We start from the raw sequence: 22669 nt of genomic DNA, 5'->3' as shown, positions 1-22669 counted from the left end.
CTTTACACCTGAATATGGAAAATATAATTAATCTCATATCATTCAATTATCATTCATTATTCAATAATTTCCATGTAGCCTAGGCCCTAGTGAGATGGTAGCTATTCATGGTAATTTATCATAATTGATTTATAGTTGATACTTCATGGTAATGGGCCCAGGCTCAGACATTTGTTGCATTGCAATATTTAAAAAATTGATTCTATAGCTACATTCAATTTAGAGAGCAATACATCCGGTCAAGCATGTCAAACATCCCCCTTTAGGGCGGCAACTAGAGCTTTCCCGCCATTTCCAAAACCGCGAGATTCCCACCAGATGAATTACCTCCCATCTAATTGTTAATGAAAGTGCATGATCGGGCTGCGAGTTTCAAAATGTATTAAAAATTTGTCACGTCAGAGCTGCAAGATTTCAGAAACAAATAGGAATATCCAAACTGCATCAGGTAGGAATTCAGCATGAGCAATTATGAATGCCGTCCCCTTCAAGAGCAGACTAGACAAAGCTATGCAGCACTTCAGGAGCATATTTCTGTCTTGAAATGTCCAGCACCTTTTGGGCAGTAACATACTAGGCAATAAGTCCAGCAGCTATCTCAATCAATCGTCAGCTATGGAAAGATCGGGTTCCAAAGGCCGGATCCCTTGTGAATCAAGTCACGAAAAGTACAAGAATCTGCAACAGGCCATGGGCTTATTTCTTCAGTGCTGACACTTCTATTCTATATATTTATCATGGATCACAATATATATATATATATATATATATATATATATATACACATTCTGAGCTGCAACTAGAGCTCTTTCACAATTTCTATAACTGTATGACTTCTGCTATATGAATTATCATATTGTTATTAAAAGTGCTTTAAACTAGCTGTGAGGTTCCTAAGTTATTAAAATTATGTCACTTGGGAGCTGCAAGATTTCAGTATAGAGTTATATATATATATTTCCAATCTTGAGTCTACACCTTATATTACAATCTTGAGTCTACACCTTCACTATAAACTGTGCTTTCCTTTCATATTTGGAGCCAGAAATTGTCTGCTAGACAATAAAGGTCCAATATGACTGTTAGTAAGACTGCTCAATCATGCTCTAAGATTTAAGATTTTATCAAAATAGTCAACTTTGAAGCATGGAATTTTGAGGTTCAAATATAAATGAGCCCAAACTACTCAAGCTACTTGATTGTTTTAGCTTTTCATGTAGCCTTGACAAATGACTGTTCCGAACATTGACCAAAGTATCGCCTTTTTAAACTTTTTGAATATATTTACAAGACTAAATATTTGTGAAATTCTACCTGATGTTCCAGGTTAGGTTGGTGCTGCTCGTGGCAAATAAAGATTAATTACTTGATCTTATTTTCAAAACCTGACCTGCAGCCATCTGGAATATCAAGCAGAATTTTTCAAAAATTGTGTTTAAAAATAGTCATTTAATGTGTGATTTTTTAACAACTGCTGGCAAAAAATATCCCATTTCACTTTATTTTCATCAAAACAGTTGGGCAAAGGCCAAAGAAAGAATTATTTTCAAGTTTGAGCAATCTTGTTTCATTCACAGGGGTCTTCTGTCCAATTAAACCCGCTTCAGTTTACAGTTCATACTGCCCAAAATAAATAGTAGCTTTTATGATACTTCAATCCAAGACTGGAATTTTCAAACTTATTGCATGAATTTTGCAGCTTCAAAGTGGCATATATTCTATCATTTTTCAATCTCACAGAAAGATACTGACTGTAATTTTATAAATGATTATATTGGAGGCAATTCATCTAGCAGTAATCTCATGGCTCCAAAACTGGTGAGGAAGCTCAGTCACAGCTTAGCAGGTAGCTGTATATATTCCTGATTTTCACACCTGCAGCAGTGTAAGAACCTCTTGCTTCTACTGGATGATGTTTCATGTGAACTATATGCAAATACAGTATCGGGAAAAATTGTCCCACGAATCATTTGTGAAATGGATCACTGAATTTGTTGTTTTCATGAATCACCAATCACAAAAAAGTATTTTTTTTAATTTTTGCAGCAAAAATAAGGCAACTGCTGATACTGAAAATGAAAAATATTTTTTGTTGAAGTTATGTGGCTCCTAATTGATAAATTGCTGGGCTTTAGAAAATTTGTTTCCAGAGTTATTCATTTATGTAGAATAAAAAAAACATTGACTCAAGTAAACTCATTGTTCCAAGAAAATTTGTTATTCTGCAGCTCCCAAATGCACTCCTGCCTACTTTTTTGCCCTATTGCATAGAAGACCATAGTACTGCCTGGTAAAAAAAATTGATTTTGACACTAAAATCAGTAATGAAAGTGCCTGTAACTTTTATATTAATTCAAAATATTAAAATATTGTAAAATCAAGGAATAGTGTAAAATCAAGGAAGCAAACCAACCAATGTCTTTTACATACCAAAGTCTGTGTCAAGATTTTTCTGATTTTTTATTTTTAGTCCATGTTTGAATGTAACAGTTTCATTGCTGAAAGAAACCTTTTGTGAAATAACACATCATCTGAATATAGAAATATGTGAATATTTAAATTTCTGGCTCTAGTACAAGAAATAATGGCCCATTTTATAATGTATGAACAATATACTCCTGAACATTTTCCTAAATTCTTTAGATAACACTGAAGTATATAAAAAATCTTGTCACTATCTTCACACCATTTTATATTATATTGCATTGAACATGCAAATATTGAGACAAATAGTCTAGGCTTCAATCTGATTAAATATCAGGTTACTGGTATTAATTGAATATAACTTGTTCCTCTGTTATTTAAAAACATGCGGAGTGTTTTTTTTTTTGTGGGCAACAAATTTTCTTAGAGGCTCACTTACTGAGTCTTGAAAATTGTAGGAGACAATGTACAGATGATTGATGATTGCTTGTTGGCAGAGGCATGGTAAATGTAGCCTTAAACATAAACCTAGGCACATAGTAGCATGTTTTGGATGCAGGTTTTAAGTTACAATGTATAGTAAATTGCTTGCTAGAGGTAAGGTTGATCTATCAAACATATAATCTAAGTAAAAGTTTTAATTTTATATTGAAAATATTTCATGTCAACCCATATTTGTATTTTTCAGCTAACTTGAGTGAAGGGAAATGCCATATAATTTCTCATAATAGTGTTATGAATTGACCAAAGTTGATGGTAATTCCTGCATAGACAGGCACCAGGGGCTCATCCTCTCCTGGAAACGTGATGCTGTACGTCTTATTCTTTGATTAAATTCTGTAATAAAATTGTGTTTCTGCAGTACAAGCATTTATGCAAGGGAATGTTTTAGAAGTGGATCTTGTGATGATTGATTCTGATACGTTTTTCATATAAATCCAGTCTAATTTGGTCACACATTTTTTAATGATATTTGTCATTGTAAATTAGAGTGCCATTTATTATATATACTACAAGATAATTAGGGACATTAGGCATCAGTATGTGAACTTGTCTTGTAGGCCTGTGATACCACTGTTGAATGTGGCTTAGACTCGATCTACCTTTTCGACTTCATTCCATTGTCGTTTTGAGCCTTTGACATGTTTGATGCTGAAGAACTGAATTGTGTTATATTTCCAAGATAACTGTGAGATAGTGACATCTTGCTTCCAGCTGTCAGTAAGCTTGTCCCCATGCTGGATGTTATTGTTCATACTCCCCACTATATTCTTAGTCCATTTGATTACTCCAACTTGATTACTCTACTTGCCGATGCATGTTCTAATTCAAATGTAATTTTGCAGAGGTGTGAGAATGGAGGAAACAAATGGTGAGGGTGGTGGCACCGTAGAGTCTCCAGCAACATCAGGGTCTGCTGCCATGCCTCCCACCTCCAACACTGTCACAGCTCCCCCCAACGAGCCCCCTCCTCCTCCCGCCAGGGAAGAACCACACATTGAGCCCGTCAATGGTATAGTGCAGCCGCCTGTTGTACCTCCTCCTGACCGACCAGGTCGCCTCACTAACCAACTCCAGTATATTCAGAAACAAGTTATGAAGAATGTCTGGAAGCATCAATTTGCATGGCCATTTCATCAGCCAGTTGATGCCGTCAAACTTAACTTGCCCGACTATCACAAGATTATCAAGCATCCTATGGACTTTGGCTCAATCAAGAAACGTTTAGAAAACAGATACTATTGGTCTGCAAAGGAGTGCATACAAGACTTTAATACGATGTTTACTAATTGTTACATATATAATAAACCAGGAGAAGATGTCGTCTTGATGGCACAAACTCTGGAAAAAATATTTCTCACTAAGGTCTCTGCAATGCCCAAAGAGGAAATAGAAATAGAAGAACCTGCAAAAAGTGGCAAGGGCAACAAGAGACGAGCACCTGTTTCAGCCACTAAGAGCAGGTTTGCTGGTGGTGGCGCCATGAACAATGTCAGTGATGGTGGACTTAATTCTTCTAGTTTATCCAACTCCATACCCTCTACACCCACTGCAACAACTCTGGGATCTTCTCAGTTGCCACTGACGACATCTGGCCACACTGCCTCGACCAACTCAAAGGCTGTTCCGTCTGCAGTTACCCCTGCTGCACAAGCTCCCTACCATGCTGGCGGCGTTCTAGGCTCGACAGCACAACCGACTGTTCCTTCTGCAAACTCCAACTCGTTTCCTCCAGTGAGTTTAACCTATGAGTGTAGCTTACATGTTAGTACATATCTATGAATCCAGATGCGTTTTGTTTTGGCTTTGTTTGAGCAAGAATAATTTAAGGGTGTGTGCTGAAGATTGAATTTCTGTGTGATTTTTCTTTCAACGGAGATCTGAAATCCGGAGAATTGGTATCTGCATAATTTGGTGTGTTACATGTCCGTCTGACTCCATTATGCATGTAATAGCAGTTGAAGTGGGAGAGAGAAAATTGAATCATCATGGGAAAATTTTACTTTTGATTAACAACCTCAAATTGGCTGCAATGCCTTGCCTATCTATTGTATAGTGTAATGAAAACCTGCCTGCACTTTCCTGCCCCTTGAGTCCCATATGGCTGCAGTGAGTTGTCTTTGTTTGCTATTTATTTCATTCTTGAGAAGAGACTTGGTTTCCAAAGGACAGCATTTTGAATAAAAAAAAGTTAATGTTTTTGCACGTTTTTGCCCTTTGGTGGGCAGACACAATATTAAGGATGAACCTGTATTTAAGTACATTTAGGTTTGTCCAAGGTAATGTGACATATTCTATGATAAATTAACTACTAAACATTTTTCAAAAAAAATTAGTTTAAATGATGGATTAAATCGCACTGCGTGGAATTAGCTGAGTGCAATCACTGTGGTCGAAATGGTTAGTAAAATCTTGAATTGAACATGCGATTAGAAGGGGAAACTCTCTAATTTGATTTTTGTTCCATATCAACTTATTGATATTAACTGAAGAGCATAAATTTTGTTTGTCTGCACAACCGATTTCTGTTTTAAATTCTCTTATTTTAATTTAGAGCATAAAGGGGAAGTCATGTATGGAACAACGGGCAGGTGATTTGCAAGGCATGATTACTTAGCCATGAACCCAAGCCTAGAGGCGTGGTGGTTGGGTCAAGACTTCGAGGTGCTCTGCATGGTATCCTGCCATCCAAAGGGTTAAAATGTTTATGATGATTCTTAGACTTAATTTCTTTCAAGTTTGACGACTATCTGAAGCTCCAGATTCTCAAGAGGTTATTGTGTGCATTAACGAGTTTTGAGACGCTTTTTAACGTGTGTGTTTGGATGGATTTTGATTGGGGATTGCTGGATGCTTTCTGACGTTTCTTCTTGCTATTCTTGAATGAAATAATTTCCTTGGTAGTTGCTTTCCTGTTTTCACCCTGCTGATATTATTGATATACTTTCCTTATTAAAATATTTTAGGTATTAAAAGTGAGTAAAGACAAAATTATTCTCAGGTGCTCATTGCAGTAATTGATTGACAGGTTTTGAACACTCATCACGGGGAAAGTGTCAGCATTTCGTATTGAAATAATGAAACTACACCAATTTCCATTCTGCTTGTGCCAAAAATCAGCTCCTCATAGCTAAAGAACTATTTTATTTTCGATTAAAGTCGCTTGATGGCAGTGCGCACTGCGCAGTGTTTCTGTGGGGAAATGGAATTTAGTGGCATTCATTAGTATTATAGATGCGAGTTAACTATGTGATGACTAAACAAAAACTATATCAGTGTTAATATTTCATCTTCTTCATTCTATTTCTTTGTCTGAGGACATGTATACAATTGTAGTGAATCAGTGCGCCTTACATTACCTTTGCTTAGTGCCAATTATTTGTTTTATCTTGAAATGGTGGTTGTTTCGGATTATGACTATTTGGCAAGCGAAAATAGCCTTGTTATGTGCCTGGATACTAAGTGGCAAAAAATCTTATGCTTTGTTAATTTTTTATCACGCAAATTAGAAGTTTTTCTCAGTGCATTTGTCAAGCATCTTGGAAACTGATTTTTTGACTAAACATATAAAGCAAACCATCTTGTTATCATAACTTGACTTCTAGGCAGACTGCCCTTTTGTTCAGAAATATTAATCTGGATCTTGAGCTCATGTATAAGTACTTGTAGTTAACAAACAATGTAGTTAGCCAGCACTAGTGTTGAGGCCCAGTACTGAGTTGGCTTTATTGCTCCACCTATCAGAAGGGCGTCAAAAGGAAAGCTGACGCCCTTTCTAGTGGCGGGGCGGTAGCAGCTCCCGCTCCTGCCGCAGCTGTGACGGCAGGCGCTGTGCCCACAACCCCCAACTCTACTTACGACCCCAATTTCTCTTCGGCGTCATCAGGACATCCCAGGGACCTCACTTCTGCTGGCAAAATTTCCACTCGGAGAGAGTCCGGCAGACAAATTAAGAAAGTGAATAAAGACTTACCTGAGGCTCAGGTAGAATTTTCCTAGGATGCTCGCATCTTGTCATGAGGCGCACTGCTTGTAGTCTTCCTGTCCCCCCATCTTCCTGCTTGTCTTTTTTATTGTTACCCCTGTTCTTCTTGGGGACCTCCATGTCTTGGCAGGACATTTTATTTCTTTCAACCCGTGGTCGCCGCTGCGTTTCTCATACAGTTCATTTGCTCACTTGAATGACGTGTCCAGTGCTTCCCTGCTTGTTCTGTGTAGGTTTTTGTGATATCTCTCTTAGTGTAGATTAGATGGTGTAGTTGTACCTGCTTGTTACTGCTATCATGGACTAAATTACTTGATGCTGTGGCCGCTTGTTTTGCGTGAGGTTTCTGCCATGGTATAGCAGCCAGTTTGGAATGACTTAGAGCTTCTGCCGCCTCATGCTTCTGTCGTATGCCAGCTTTCTTGTTTTCCGTTTTGTTAGCCTTAGTTCTTCTGTTTGTGCTAATTATTGATGGATCAGTTGACTTTGAATTGCATAGTATTTTTTGATACAATTTTGTTGGCAGTCTACCCAGCATTTATGCAACTGCGGATGCACTGCTTTTTTTTGCATGGGGTTGTTAGTATGAATTGCTTGTTCTTTGAATTGTAAGCAGCCATGGAGGAGATATGTTTCAATTGATGGTCCAGTGGTGGTTTGTGTAGCTCGCTTGGTTCGTCATGAGTGTCTCTGGGCTGTTGCTTATTGTTAACTTATGATTGTCAAACACTGCTTGTTCAGAATACTATTTAAAAAAATTTAGACAGATAGGTAGCTTGTTCCACGGTCAACTTTTTCATCAGTTAATCGGCTTAAACCGCCTAATAGAAGCTTTAACCCTATATGTTTTTATATGATTTTTTAATTTTAACTTTTTTATGAGAATGCTAATAGAAAAGGTCAACAAAACGGGTTCTAGTTAAACCATCTTGGCTACTGTGGCCACCAAGTTGTTGCTTGTAAAGTATCTTGCTCCTATCTCGTCATTTGATAGTATTTTTCTGACCATCTACTGTATGGATTAGTCCTTTTTCATGCCGTGCCTGTTAATCGAATCTCAAATCTGTACATGCTATCACATTGTTAAAAAGAATCATGTTCGTTCACGCGCTTCCATTATCTCACTTGCCCGTTGATATTAAAATTGTTACTTTGATACAAGATCATGTGCTCCAATGAAATTGTGTGGGCTAGAAGCTCACAATAATAACCACTTCGACACCATTCAAAAATAGAATAGTTTGGTATGATGATATCACCATGGCAGCCTGTACGCTGGGTCCTGGATACAGCGGCTCAATCTTGGTGTCGTTCTGTAAATAGAAAGTAGATACTTGTTCCCTCGTATAGATTGCAAGCTTGCTCATTTGAAATTATTTCGGAGGTGAATGCCTGGAATTTTTGAGACTTATGGGTGGTTTTAATTGAGTTTCTCGTAATTTCATTAAAATTAGATTATCTTATATCATGGGGGTTTACATCATATACTAATATTTTGAAAAGAACCCGTTTAATCTGATGGATGATTTTATTCATTGCAGCCCCAACACAGCTCCAAGCCCAAAGGGAAGGTCTCTGAATCCTATAAGCTCTGTGTGGAGATCCTCAAGGAACTCTTCGCCAAGAAGCATTCAGTAAGTTGTTTGCTTTGCATTTTTACTTGCATCCGTGTCATTCTCTGGGTGTTGATGTGCTTAGATCTGTGATTCTTACTATTTCTTATTTATTACTTATTTCATACTATATACTTTTTACATTTAATTATTCATTATTTATTTTCTTTATTCATGGTACTTATTCTTATCATATTATTTTTTATACTTGATCACCTCCCTTTCTAAGTTAACGACGTGATTCATCTCGTATTGAGTGCGTTCATCAAGTCATAATGTATGCCAAACTACGAGTTCTGCTCTTATTAATGGAGCCATTTTTGCAGGGGTACGCGTGGCCTTTCTACAAGCCAGTCGATGCCGAGCTGCTGGGCCTCTCCGATTACCACGAAATTATCAAATCCCCCATGGACCTCGGTACTGTCAAGGTGGGTTGCCTGCTGTCTTCTAGAATTGAAAATATCACACGGACCTCGGTACTATTAAGGTGGGTTGCCTGCTGCCTTCTAGAATTGTTGAATATCCCATGGACCTCGGTACTGTCAAGGTGGGTTGCCTGCTGTCTTCTAGAATGGTTAAATATCCCATGGACCTCGGTACTGTCAAGGTGGGTTGCCNATAAGAGACAGGACCTCGGTACTGTCAAGGTGGGTTGCCTGCTGTCTTGTAGAATTGTTAAATATCCCATGGACCTCGGTACTGTCAAGGTGGGTTGCCTGCTGTCTTCTAGAATTGTTATATATCCCATAGACTTCGGTACTGTCGAGGGGGGGGCTGCTATATATCCTGTACTAAAATTCCTAATCGTTCATACATGTGAAGTACTAGACAGAAAAAAAGACGCTGTCACAGTATCATTATATAAATCGAGGTATTGTATGATAATATAAATCGAATGTTAATAGGGAAACGTTGCATGATATTATTCTCATGATCAAAATTTTCATTAAAGTTTTATCTTCAATTTAGCAATGGACTAGTTGTATTCAAGTGCAGTTGAGATTTGAGACCCGTCACTGTCTTCTTGCTTTGAGGCGCCCAATAGACCATCCAAAACTTGGTAAAGCATGACCAAGAAACATGACCTATATTAGCATAAGGACAATTTATTAAGGTTTTTAAAGTTTAAATTACGTGTTAATTTATAAAGTTTGTTTTCAATGTTGCAGATGAAGCTGGACAATCGCGTGTACAGAAATGCAAACGAGTTCGCAAGTGACGTGAGAATTATTTTCACCAACTGTTACAAGTACAATCCTTCCGACCACGACGTCGTTGTTATGGCGAGGAAGCTGCAGGATGTCTTCGAAATGCAGTAAGTACTTCTTCTTTATTTTTATACGCTTGCCATCTAACCAACTTCTCGTTACCTCGTGTATAAGATTGCTCTGAAAAATACTTACGTTTTCGGAATATTTTTGAATTTATCTTTAGTTCTTAATTTCTTTGCTTCTACCTCCTTACCTTAAACGTTGTACTCGTAAATGAATCTATTCGAGAACCTGCTCGAAGTGTGGGAACTGGATAGTGAACTGTAGGAACACGCTTCGAGGAGAATGTCGTGCAAGTGAACTCAAACTTCAGTTTTACATATCCTCAAACATGCAGACTCTTAAACTCTTTTTAGCGCATTTTCTCATTTATGAAAAAAATGCACTATTGTGCTCGCCATGTCCGTCTGTCTGCCCGTCCGTCTGTCTGTCCGTCCGTGATTTCACGTTTTCGTCGAGGAGAAAATGCGCTTTCTGTCACTCACTGCAGTGAGTACCGAGTTATATTTTTTTGTTTCTCTGCAAGATAGTAAACTGTAATGGATCTCGCATGGGACTTTCTAAGCCTATTTAAATATCTTCTTTCTCTGAAGGTTACCTGCGATTTTTCTATTGTAGATAATGATCGTTATCCAGTTTACTGAAGATCATTTGCACTGAAGGTTTTCGAAAGTGAACTGCGACGAGCCTTTCGAAATGCCGTCTGGAGGGACCGACAGTTCGGACCAGGGCTCAGGGGGGGAGACCGAGAGCGAGACGGACTACAGTGAGGACGAACGCGAGAGGAAGCTCATGGCGTTACAGGAGCAGCTGCGGCAAGTGCAGGAACAAATGAAGGTAAACATTGGTAACATATTTGCGTTACTCTGTACCTACTAATTTCATGCACTACTCGGTGTGAATTTCATGCACTACTCGGTGTGAATTACGTGAAACAAGGTCGGTAAAGTCGTGTCAGAAATAAATTCTTGTGAGCCTTTATCTTCAGGATAAAGTAGGAACTATTTACTTCTAAAAAGTGGGCGTCTATTTTCCGTATAAGGCTCAAGAATATGGTTTCGTACACCTGCAAAACTTAAGGCGTACGGCAACTTTAGGTGATGTTCTATCGAGACTGTCGAGTTTGCCTCGGTATTTTGAATTCCCCTTACCTAAAAAATTTGTATTCGTTAAGAAGGTCAAGGAAGATAACTCGTCAATTTCTTACAATTCCTAACTCTTAGTCTGAAATTCTTATCTGGTGAAGTGGCATCATTACTGCAGGGGCATGACGGGACATTCTCTGAGTTTTCTCTCTTGCAGTAATGGCATGAGTGAACTCTGTGTGTGCTTTGAATTCAACGCTGTTTTTTGTGTTTATCAAACTCAATTTGTTTACAGCTATTGATAGAAGAAAGTTCGAGAAGAGGGAAGGAGAAGAAACGCACCAAACGAAAGCGAGACAAAACTCAGGAGCGAATGTTGATGTTGGAGAGTCTCGGGGGTGTGCTGGGCAACGCCTCTGTGACCAACAGCAACAGTGCGTCTGCTGCCACTGGTCAGATGGTGTTCTGCTTTTGGGTACCTGTTGAGTAAATCTGCATCCTCATCTCTTCAGTCTTTGTAATATTCTTTATATAATTCTAATTTATTGCGTTATTTGCCCAGTAGTTTGTTAATTTTGATGAGCCGTTGCTGAATTGTGCAATTGTGCAGGTTTACCAGGCGGCGTGCCGTTACCAGGTAACGCAGTAGCAGGAAGTGCCTCCGGCGCTCCCCCTAAGCCTAAGAAGAGCAAAACCTCCAGCAGCAACAAACAGAAGCGGCAGCGGTCTAGCAACAGCAGCAGTAAAGGCAGCAAAAAGAAGGCTGGTGCCCCCGGTGCCGGCCAAGCTGGCATGATGTTCGACTCTGATGACGAGGACAGTGCTAAGCCCATGTCGTACGATGAGAAGAGACAGCTCAGTCTTGACATCAACAAACTGCCGGGCGACAAGCTGGGCCGAGTAGTCAATATTATCCAGAGCAGAGAGCCATCCCTTAGAGATTCTAATCCTGACGAAATCGAGATAGATTTCGAGACCCTGAAGCCCTCTACACTGCGCGAGTTGGAAGCTTACGTCGCCTCGTGTCTTAGAAAGAAGCCTAGAAAGCCATATTGTAAGTATTATTCTTTTCATTGCTAGATATTATGTAACTTAAAACTTTGTTTAATTAACAATCTGAACATTATATGGGGCTGTTGCTTGACATCATGTAAACATGACGCAATGTCATAAGTCAGTGTGTGCCAAACGATCTATATCATAAATTCAAGAGAAACCTCTCGGTAATGGCGTATGTGTCCGTTCAGCCACTCAGATCAGTGTGTCATGGCCGTTCTGTATGAATTCGATTTTTGTCGGATATGTGGCGTTCGTCTTGAAATTGGGACGTTTCGGTTAATGACAAGTTAAGTTACGATTTTTCCAGTGTCTTCGGAGGTTAACTCGATAAACTATTTACTTTCAATTTAATGTTTCACATTTCCATTGTCTTGAATTTGCCAATTTTCAACTGCAACTTAGTCCATGAAATTTTCAATGCAGTCGTGAAGCATAATCGAGATACGTGATGTAATTGTTTGGTCACTTGATGGCTTGAATTTGTTGCAGCTCGACAAGATAAGAAAGGGGGCGGCAGCAACGCGACGGGCGGGGCACATAATGTTGCAGGCGCGGCAGTGGGGGGCGCTGCTGCGGCGGTGGCAGGGGGCGTGGCGCGCCACAAGGAGGACAGCATAGCGGAAAAGAAACAAGAGATTGAGAAGAGACTTCAGGACGTGGCGGGGCAGCTGGGCACTTCCGCACCTACCAACAACGCCAGCAATACAGCCTCCACCACCAACACTAATTCTCCTAGTAAAAAGACGCCTAAGAAAGGTAAAGTCCTGCTATTCTTACGGCAAAGTAGTAGGTTAGAATGTGAAGCTATAAAAACTGCTAAAGAAGTTTGTATTTGCTATTACCAGTTCTGTCATGTAAAATCAAAATTAGAACTGTTAACTACAGCTATAAAAATTTACATTCATAACTAGAGTATTGCCAAGTTTGAATTTGAAAGTAAAATTTCCTGCCTAAAAATCTTAGCAAATAAAGATAGATAAGGTTAGAATTAAGCTTCTTTGCCCTTGAAAATTCTTAATTAAAAAGTGTAACAAACTAAGGTTAGAATAAGTTGTCGCGTCACTACGAAGTATCTATTATTTGTCAACTAATTCGCTAGTAACTTGCATTACAAGACATGAGAGAAAGTTAGTAATATACTCATTGAAACCCTTTTTTGGAAACTTTTCTGTTTTTTTTCTGACTGACATTACGCTGTGTTATTGAACACTGAAATAAGGGAATGACCAGGTAAGAGGCAGGCACTTGGTGTATTTGTAGAAGGAGTAGATTAGAGTCAAATTTTGACCCTGTTCATATTAAGCAGCTTGGGTCTAGTGAGCGAGCCACCTGCCTCGAGATGATGCATGTTATATTTTATACCGTCATTAGACTTGAACGAAAACAATTTTATCAGGGCCTGTGTTCTAACATGCTGATTTTATTAATTTCTTTGCCTATGTAATATGTGATTGTAATCTTGAACGAAACTTATGACGTTTCATTGCCTTGTCAATAATTGTCATCAAAGTTTCTATGTGCTAACAAGATGAACCCTTATTTTAATTGCCTTCAACTGCCCCAATTTTTTCAAGAAACTGCTTCAATTTTAGATAAGGTTGTCAAACGATTAGTTGCGCTGATTAGATCGCCTCTGTGATATATTTTTTTTAGACGAAGGAATTCGTATTATGGTAAATATTGGGATTACGAGGATATGTTAATACTTCCCGCTCAGTTCATTATTCTATTATATTCCCAGCGCATTAAATGCTGAAAAACTCCCGAAGATTCTAAATGTGAGTTTTTTTTACAGAAGGCAAGGACGCACAGTCATCGCGTCTATCGGCGTCAAGTTCCAGTTCATCAGATTCAGATTCATCGTCTTCATCTTCCTCTTCCTCCTCTTCAGAATCCTCCGATTCCGAAGCAGGTTAGGCTCAAATCTTCTCCGAGGATTAGTAAGAAAGCTTTCTATCTCGATTTGCACATCATTTTACTGTGAGCTCCGAACTACGTGCCGTCAAAGAAAGGACCGCTTGTGACTAATAGGGATCTTCGCTATCTCGACTCGTCATATATCTTTGGTCGCGCCTTCGGTCTTGGGTTCACGCTCTACGCCTTGTCCAGATCAAATTTGAATTTCGAGAGAATGAATTTCATTTGGCTCCTTTACTTGGTTGCCTTTGTCATTTATCTAGCTTTACGCATTATCTCTAGTGACGTAGAACCATGACCAACTACTATTCTTTAAGAGAAGGCAACTTACTCTTATAGGCTGCATATTTTTCATTTATGCTGATTCTTTGGTCCTTTTCATCATCTCCATTTTCACTGCTACTAAAAATTGATCTCAGCAACTGGTAGCGTCTACAGCTTTCGTTGCCCTGAAGTTTTTGCTGGTGGCATCTGCTGAAATTTTCAGACTTTTCGTGGAAACTCTTCATCAGTATTGTGGAACTTTCTTGGTCTTTTCCTCTGCCTGTTGACCGCTCGATCTCCTTCATCTATGCTTTCGTACTGATCTGTTATCTTTTGAATTTTGAATTTGTATGTGATGTATTTGGTCGAATCGCGCGCGAAGTTGAAAGCCTGGATGCGTTTAAGCAGCTAAAGTAAGAAATACTTGTGTGAGGTTAGATATTCTGACAGCTCGCGTTGTTCCATCTGACACAATATATCATTATTCATTCATTCTCACTGGTACACTAGTATTCATTTCATACCCAATCTCATCATTCAGATCCCCGCCAACATTGAGGCATTCGATGTTGGAAGCATTTGAACATGCATTCGTACAGTCTCGTCTTTTGACTCATTGCTGGAGGCACTTGTCTACTGTGTTGGTTTAGGTATTTTCCCTGTAAATACTTTCCTTGTAAATACTCCGAAGTTCTAAGCAATCTAGGGCTATGCACTCGTGTTTTGTTTCAACTCTCATCGTTCATGACCCCAACAGTGGTTAACTCCATTCATCAGGAGCTCATTTTCAACAAAACTCGTTACTCAGCTGTCTCGGCTGTAGATCTGTTTATTTTGTACATGCTCTGTTGATTAATAGTTGTGTAGGTATGGGGGCATTTATTGTTGATACTAACCGTGTCGTTTGAGTTAGATCAATCAGTTGTTCGGATGTCGTGTAGCTGGACTTATTGCTTGATTCTCAGTGTTTATCTTATTTTTGTATTATGTCTGAATTCTCGGCTACTTATACAATGAGTTCTGTCGGTCAGGATTACGTATCGTTGATTCGTTTGGTGCTTGTGCTGTTCCTTATGTCAAAGATCATTTGAAATTCTCAGAATTCTCTCTATCGCTCTCTCATGCACTTTTTTCCTCTCTTGAAACTAAGCATTATTTGTTCAGGAAGAGTTCACTCAAAAAAATAATCATTTTTTTTGATAAAGTTTATTGCGATAACTTTCTGTAGGAATTCACTCATCTGGTACGGTTTGATATTTGAAGTTCTTATCGGTTGAAAAATTCAAGATGTTGATGGTGTATGGTGTCTTGCATCTAGACGTTTTCTGGCCAGATCAACTCAAAAGTTAATCGATTAATCTGTTGTTTTCTCTCAGCCGAATAGCATAACCAAATTTCCAAGTGTTATTCCTTAACTCCATTGGCGGCAGGTAGCTTTTGGCACTTATCCTGTTAACTTGTTCAATATTCCTTGTTCTTTACCTTATGCACGTAAAACGTGGAAACAGATTTTGTACGTCATAAATTATTAAACTTGAGTCAAGTTCGTTAAAAGAAGGTCGAAAGTAAAACTTGCCGCTAATTGTGTTAAGTTGTTAAATGGATGCACCTGAGCTGTGAGAGGAGCGTCGTCTTGAGACTGAAGGTAAGTGCAAAGCAGAGCTTGCTGTTGTGTAGCGCAGTGCCCTAGCAGGGCTTACAGAGTGCCAGGGGTATCATGTGTTCTGTATAGGAGGCCAGCCAGCCACTGAGCGTTGCCACTACTACCACTACTTCCTAGACGCAACTACTTTAATTCTCACCCGTTATCTACCAAGTTATTTCTAGATCTTATCACACGATTCGTTCTCAACCCTACCCTGCGATCTACGTGAACGCTCAATTATGTAACAATTATATACGATTGGACATTCTCCCAGAAGTACCTTTCCCTGCTTGAAGGATCCTCTAACATGGAAATCTGCCGTATGCCTTGTCCCGAAACTTGCTCATATTTGCTGAGAACATTGTCTGGATTCTGGATTCGCCTACTTCTGGTTATTGCGATCTGGCGGTTTTTCTTCCATCACTTCACCTGAGATTCATGCATTCATCTCTGAGAAGAAAATTTTTATCTCGTTCAGAGTAAAATCCTATTTCTGGATAAGATATCGAAAATAGATTATACTGGAAACTGCCAAGTGAACTTCGCATTCTCGGCAACTCGACGGAATTCTTGAAGATCTTGAGCTGAAGACGACGGAAAATTAGCGTGAAGAAGTCCGGCGGTATTGGAAATACATGGCGGATTGGGCGCTTAGCGCTAGAGTGGAGTAGGGCGCTTGTTGCTGCTGGCATAGCGGTGTCCTGTAGTGGGCGGCCCGAGGCAGACAATGTGAGGCAGGAGTGTCTACATTCAAAAATAAATTTGCCCTTTTGTTGAGATTGTGTGTGGCAGAGTTCGCATCAAGTGTGTCATTTTGCCTGAAATCACATCATTCTTTAGTTTGATTATGTATGACAACATCTCTGATCATTGTCTCCTTTACAAAATTAACGCATGTTTTGTGAAAATTTGTCATTTATGAATGGCGTTAACCAATAGGGTATGGAATAAAACTCGTGTTTCTCATCAAATAATTAACCACTATGTTGTTTAGATATTTTTGGTGCGTGTGAAGAGTTGACGTGAGAGTGTGGTGATGGTGTGGTGTGAGGCAGCGTGACTACCTGAGAGGAGCATCACGAAGCATCTGCATCAGGAAAAACAGTTGTGATCATTGGTGGTGGGGTGGATCTCAGTAGTAAGATATTATCTTGTTTGCAAGATAATATCTTGCAATAATATAATATAATATCGATCATAGAGACGCGGCACGCTGGCCTCCTTGTAACACATTGTTTGCACTCAAGCCTCTGCAACGGGCACGCGCTATACCGCTGCCTCTCTTGCACTTATTTTCATTAAGTCTTCGCTGCTCATATTACTACTTTTTCTTTAGATTAAGATTTGTATTTCGTATTTTTACAGAAAAATCAAACATCGTTCATAAATGTTCTTTTGTCTGTGAGAAGTTTTACTGGAAGATGTCAGAAATGATTCTCTCCTCTTGCCATTGTTTAGTTTCTGGCACTTTGATGTTATTTTGGTCTTAGTGACACGATTACTCCGGCAGTATTTTTTTCTCGGCAAAATGTCAACTGGTGACGGTGATACGCGGCTAAGATTCAAAAGGATTTTTCTTAACTATCGAAAAACTTTTCAAATATCAGGCGAATTTTATTGTATTTTTTTCGTGTTTCTTGAAATTTTCAACAGGCTGCTTGGCTTGAGTGAAGTTTCGCATTGCACCAGCGGAAGGGAATACATTAGTTAGTTAAACGGTTTTTGGTATGACCCAATTCGATACTCTGCCTTTTGATATCTGCATAAATTCTCCTGAAGAATCTGAACTATTGTGTCTTGTATAGCTGGATGCCTCATTTGGTGTCGTCAAGTCAAGCCTCTGAATACGATTTGGTCTGAAGGTCTTGAATGTTGTGTAGAGATCTTTTTGTATTTACTAGAGGTCGGTTCCTAACTGCATTTTTCTTGTGTTTTTTCTTAGCTCGTCGATTCTTTTAGTTGAAAAATCTAAAGCTTTCTAACTTCTGTGGTGGCGTCGATTCTATAAAACCTATGGACTGGTAGAGCCGGCTGCAGTCTGATTTTTATTAATTTATTTTAATCTTGATCTGATCAACTCAGCTGGAACTAATTTAAATTCTTGTGTCTCGTTAGATTGCTGGAAAATGATTAAACTAACGCTTGCTTTTTGCAAAGACTCGTTTGCTATCATATCCAAAGGCATAAAGTTAAATAAGTTCTAATTATCTGATACGTGGTTAGATCTTGTTCACGACAGCTCTGCCGTAAAATAAGTCTTCATAAGAGCCGTTCTCTTAATTATTTCTGTAATGTATTTAGCACCTGAAACTTTTCACTGTCGCTCAGTCGAAGAAGAGATCTTTGAATCAAATGAATGAGTTCAGTGACACGTAGCGTGGATTTGAACGAAGTCCAAGTCTAGCTCCTCAGGCTGAGATTCCTGACTGATCGTTAGTATTCTGGGACCTTTTGTTTATTAGCTGTTCATTGCCCACTTCACAGTTATCAAACTACTTCTGCGACCTTATATCCTAAATTTTTTTGTTTCTAGAGAGATGACAATCATTTTTTCATACACAACATAGTTTTGGTACGATTCTTTTTTGTTGAAATTTTTAAAATTTGACTCTCTGATTTTAACTCGAAACTATTCATGTGAATATTGAATTTACAGTCAACGTCACGCGGTAATTGAGAATGTATATGCTCCGATTACTCACTTGTTTTAATTTTTGCATACCTTCTCTTCTCCGGAAGACGTACGAACGAATCAAAATTAAATTATCAAATATAAAGTAAAACTTTTTTTAATGAAACTTTCTTCAGTGCGCAGATCGTTTTAGTTTTGGATGAGAGCCTAATTTCTTGCGACGTTGTTTTATAAAGGGGTTAAAATAAATTGAAGAATATTTTCTACGTGCCCATTATAAAGATGTCCTCAAGGGCGCCCAGGAGCATTTGCTCCTTGCCTTGCTCCAGGTTTAATTATTTTCAAAGAGGCTTATTATCAGTAAAGGGGCTTATTTATCAATTTAAAACTTTTCTCTCTTCATTGATAAGTTTTATAAAACTCCTAACTGCCGGAATTAAATCCTTGTAATAATATTTTAGATTTATTTAGTGATACGTTACTTTAAAGTCACGGACGATTTTACATGTTTCTGCCGATTGGAAGATGTCGCTTGATTTTCCTATTTCTCCGACCTTGTCATGTCTGAATCTTGACTTTATTAGAATATTCCTGAAATTTTTATTCTAACTTCGTTTCTTGATCCTTGCTACCTAGCTTCAGAAAGTTAGTCCGTATTTCATTTCAATTTTGAAATTTGTCGTTTTGTTGGGCTACGGTGTTCTTATTTTGAGCCGACTACATGAACTTCTTTCCTGCTATACGCGATTTTTATGGTGAAAATTTTGTTGGAAAACATGCAAGAGATTCCTAATGCCCGTACAAATTGGTAGCGAATTTTTAGCTTTAGCATGGGTCATTAATGATGTTTATTTCCCTGCTAGTGATTGCCCTTATTGTTTCATTTAGATATTTTTATGTTTGCTAGCGTTGAGTGTGCTGTGGTAGTCATACTTGGCGAATTTATGCTATTAGTCATTTTAATTCGATATTGTTTACGTTTTCTGTGGATTATTTCGTCGATGTTGTGACGCGTTTTTTTTTGTGTTTATGGAGGTAAAGCATTGCATGAGTTACAGCGTGTACAGTTATGCGTTCGTTATATTGTAGCAAAACTGGCACCTTCTGAACTGCGTTACAATGCAGTGTAACATTCGCTGTGCCAACCCCCAGTGTACATATTACTGAGATGGTCCGATCGTCTCTAGAGAGAGTCATCCGGCTGCATCTCTATCTGTACAAATAAAGTGAAGCACTTAAAATCGTTCAAACAATGTACAGTTTTATAGAAATTAAATACTTAGCTTTAAGAGGAAAGTTATTATAGAGCTCCCCTCCCCCCACCGTTGACTAATGCATAAGTTGTCTGCCATGATTTGATTGTGCCGCTAGGTTGTATATATGTCATTTGATTTATTACTACTTTGTTCGGTGGGGTGCCGGAGCTATTGCAACTGAACCAGTCGTCCCTTTAATTCGATATTTTATTTATTGTTTCTCTATAAGAACATGTACGAGTTAGTTAATTCATCATGCTGTTTTCTCACTGATATTTAAGTTCTGTGAAGGGCCTCGTATTGCAACGATTCTTCCTCGCGCATCAGACCTGCCTCCATGCCGCTTATGCGACAATTATAACAGAAATCGTGCAAAGCCTTTCGCAGTTCCTCAGGCTGGTCCTAAGAAGTCGCTGAATAAACTGCTTCAAAACAACCGTCACCAGTCCACAGCCAGATCATTCGCCTTGTACTCCGCATCATTAATCCGACACCTTGAAGTGCATCGTTCCTGAAACCCGTCTTGCCGGTCAAGGATTTTGCAACGCATTTACGAGCATCTTGAAATTATGCGATCATTCGGAATTTACGATCTTCATGAATTATTTATTGTATTCCGGTTGTTTGCTGGTCTTGACTGAGTGAAGACTTTTGGTGCGTGTCCTACGTGTTCGTATTTATGCTGGTTTTATACATCGGGTTATGCGGAAGCTATAAAAAAAAGGCGCCCCTGTACGCACACGTCTCGTGTATTATATTCTAGTGCTTTATTGTCACCTGGTGATGGCGGAAGGCTCGGTTCTCGTCACTCGTCAGATTTGCCATTGAACTCATTTTCTGTACTTTAAGAAGAGCAGCGTAGGTTCTCTCATTTTATGTGAACACCTTGTATTCATATGAAAAAATAATGATAATAAATGATTACTATTGTACATCGTGCATTTATTTTTAAAGTACCCTTTATTGCGTCCTCGTTGCGGTCAAAGTCAGTGGCATGTCGTGGCTTGTACGTGAACTAATGTGGCAGTTGGCTTTACATACAGAACACATGATACCTCCTCATTTACTGTGCGCCTTTAGGCTCCAGCGATAAGTGCCTTGTCACCAGAGTGCCTTGAGTTTCACTTCGGTCAACGGCCTCTGTTTATTTTACAGCTATCACTTTATAATTTTGTTGAACCGGAAAACCATTTTCCGACGGTCTTTGTTAATTTTATAGCTATCACTTTAAAAGGGGAGCAGAATTATCAGAACATCTCGACTGCCGATGTAATTTTCAAATGTTCTGCGAATGTAATGTACTGGCGCTGTCCCAAATCACTTTGTAGTAGCGTAAGTTAAAGTAACAATGGCAAAGTATGCAAATACACTAAATTCTGAACCGTCTGAACCAGTGCTGAATTAATTTCATGTAGATTGATTTGATGTATACGAGTCTTCATATTTGTGGTCAATATCTGCATTGAATATGATACGAAAAATGTAGCACTGGATCGAACTTATGCTGCCCTGCACTTCGATCACTTCTGGTGTCAGCCTCTTTCAGGTAAGTCGGATGATACTAGCGGTATGTAAACCATGCTACGTTAAGATTTTAACTGGGAATACTAACCTGGGCATCTTGTGTAATTCATAGCTTCCGGGCAGCCTTGAAATTTATTACAAGCATCATACAATTATATGTGACTAAATAAGTGAGTGAAGGCACAAAGTGTTAAAATGTGGGACTGAAATGGTAGACAACTGGGGCTTTTTACTGTGCCGTGTTCTGAAAACTTTTACTTACAATCAATTTCTGATGCTGGAAATCGCATTTCGTTGCAAGTGTTTGATGAGCATTGAAGCCACATTAGTATAAATTTTTAAAATCATTTATTTCCTGAAAATGATGTTTGTTTACCACTCTTGCGAAACTTCAAAGAAGTCGAATTACGCTTGCATCGCGTTAGTTACAAATAATAGCATAACATGTGTATTTAATCTGTAAGAAGTTTCCCTTTCCTCATGGAAATTATCGTAGTCATAGTTTTTATTTTTGAAGGTTGATTGACAATAAACATTCCTACTTTGGTACACAACTTGGCCATCTTTTTCAGGTCCTAAAAGGAAGAAAGCTAAACTCGATTCTTCGGGCTCCCGGCAGGTGAGATATCAAATATCTAACGTGACATGTCTGCGAGTTAGAAGTTTCCGAGCAACGTTTTGCATTCTGGCTTCATTTTTGTTTAGTTTTTACAGAATTCATTAGGTAGTAATGGTGAGTTATAAGAAGCGAAAAATAAGCACTTATGTTGAGCGTTCGTGCCTGTCATCACTCAATTAGGTGTCTCAACGCCGTGCTTCTATATGGGGTTGGTAAAATTCATGTCAGTATATTATTCCTAATTTATCGAGAAGTTCAACAACAACGCGTTGAATACGTTCCGAGTTAGGATTGAGCTCACTAAAGACATCCTGACGTTCATTTTATTGGTTTCTTGTGTTCCAAGATTTTTGCGCTGGCTTCCGTTCTGTGCTCCCTCTACTGCAATCCTTAATAATTCTCTATGCGCGGTAGAGTAACCAGGAAAAATCCCGCGATATGACCTAATCAGTGGACTAATTTCATTAACACAAGTTGCTGTGGGAGCGATGATCTTAAACGCAATTGTCTTAGTGATGCAAGGCGAATCCGCATTATTAATTAATGTTTTTGACTTGTACTCGGAACCTGTTCAGCTCGTGCACTCAGTTTTTTGAGTTAAATCATGATATGGGAGTGTGTGATGTGTTCTTCACTGATGTTCAGGTGGTCGTTAGATGGGTGAGAATTGGTAGTTTGTGTGATCATTGACTTTTTAGACGTTTTGCCGAGGGTTGCATGCAATTATCGTCAAATTTTCTGAAGATGATCATACATGTGTTGATTCCTGTGTGGGTTGAATTTCGCATTGTAAATTGTAGTTTGGTGGCCATTGCCAACTCGAGTAATTGCTTGTTTAAGCATTTCTTGGTACACACTAGTATGCCTTATGTTT

The 22669-nt window shown here is 38.8% G+C and overlaps 1 protein-coding gene across 1 annotated transcript in view; it reads left to right on the top strand.

Moving 5' to 3' along the window:
* The window catches only part of LOC108668716 (homeotic protein female sterile), a 41377-nt gene that overhangs the window by 8696 nt on the left and 10012 nt on the right, over positions 1-22669 (top strand). Inside the window, exons 3-13 of the mRNA XM_018155960.2 lie at positions 3771-4659; positions 6670-6909; positions 8452-8544; positions 8850-8951; positions 9693-9838; positions 10457-10631; positions 11175-11331; positions 11490-11933; positions 12428-12694; positions 13734-13850; positions 21749-21795. Of these exons, the coding sequence (XP_018011449.2) occupies positions 3771-4659; positions 6670-6909; positions 8452-8544; positions 8850-8951; positions 9693-9838; positions 10457-10631; positions 11175-11331; positions 11490-11933; positions 12428-12694; positions 13734-13850; positions 21749-21795 (2677 nt within the window). The remainder of the gene's footprint in view (positions 1-3770; positions 4660-6669; positions 6910-8451; positions 8545-8849; positions 8952-9692; positions 9839-10456; positions 10632-11174; positions 11332-11489; positions 11934-12427; positions 12695-13733; positions 13851-21748; positions 21796-22669) is intronic.

Source organism: Hyalella azteca, unplaced genomic scaffold (assembly GCF_000764305.2).
Source record: "Hyalella azteca isolate HAZT.00-mixed unplaced genomic scaffold, Hazt_2.0.2 contig7054, whole genome shotgun sequence".
In the NCBI taxonomy this organism is placed as follows: domain Eukaryota; kingdom Metazoa; phylum Arthropoda; class Malacostraca; order Amphipoda; family Hyalellidae; genus Hyalella; species Hyalella azteca.
Note: the sequence above shows the minus strand (reverse complement) of the source record. Positions and strands in the feature narration are given on the sequence as shown.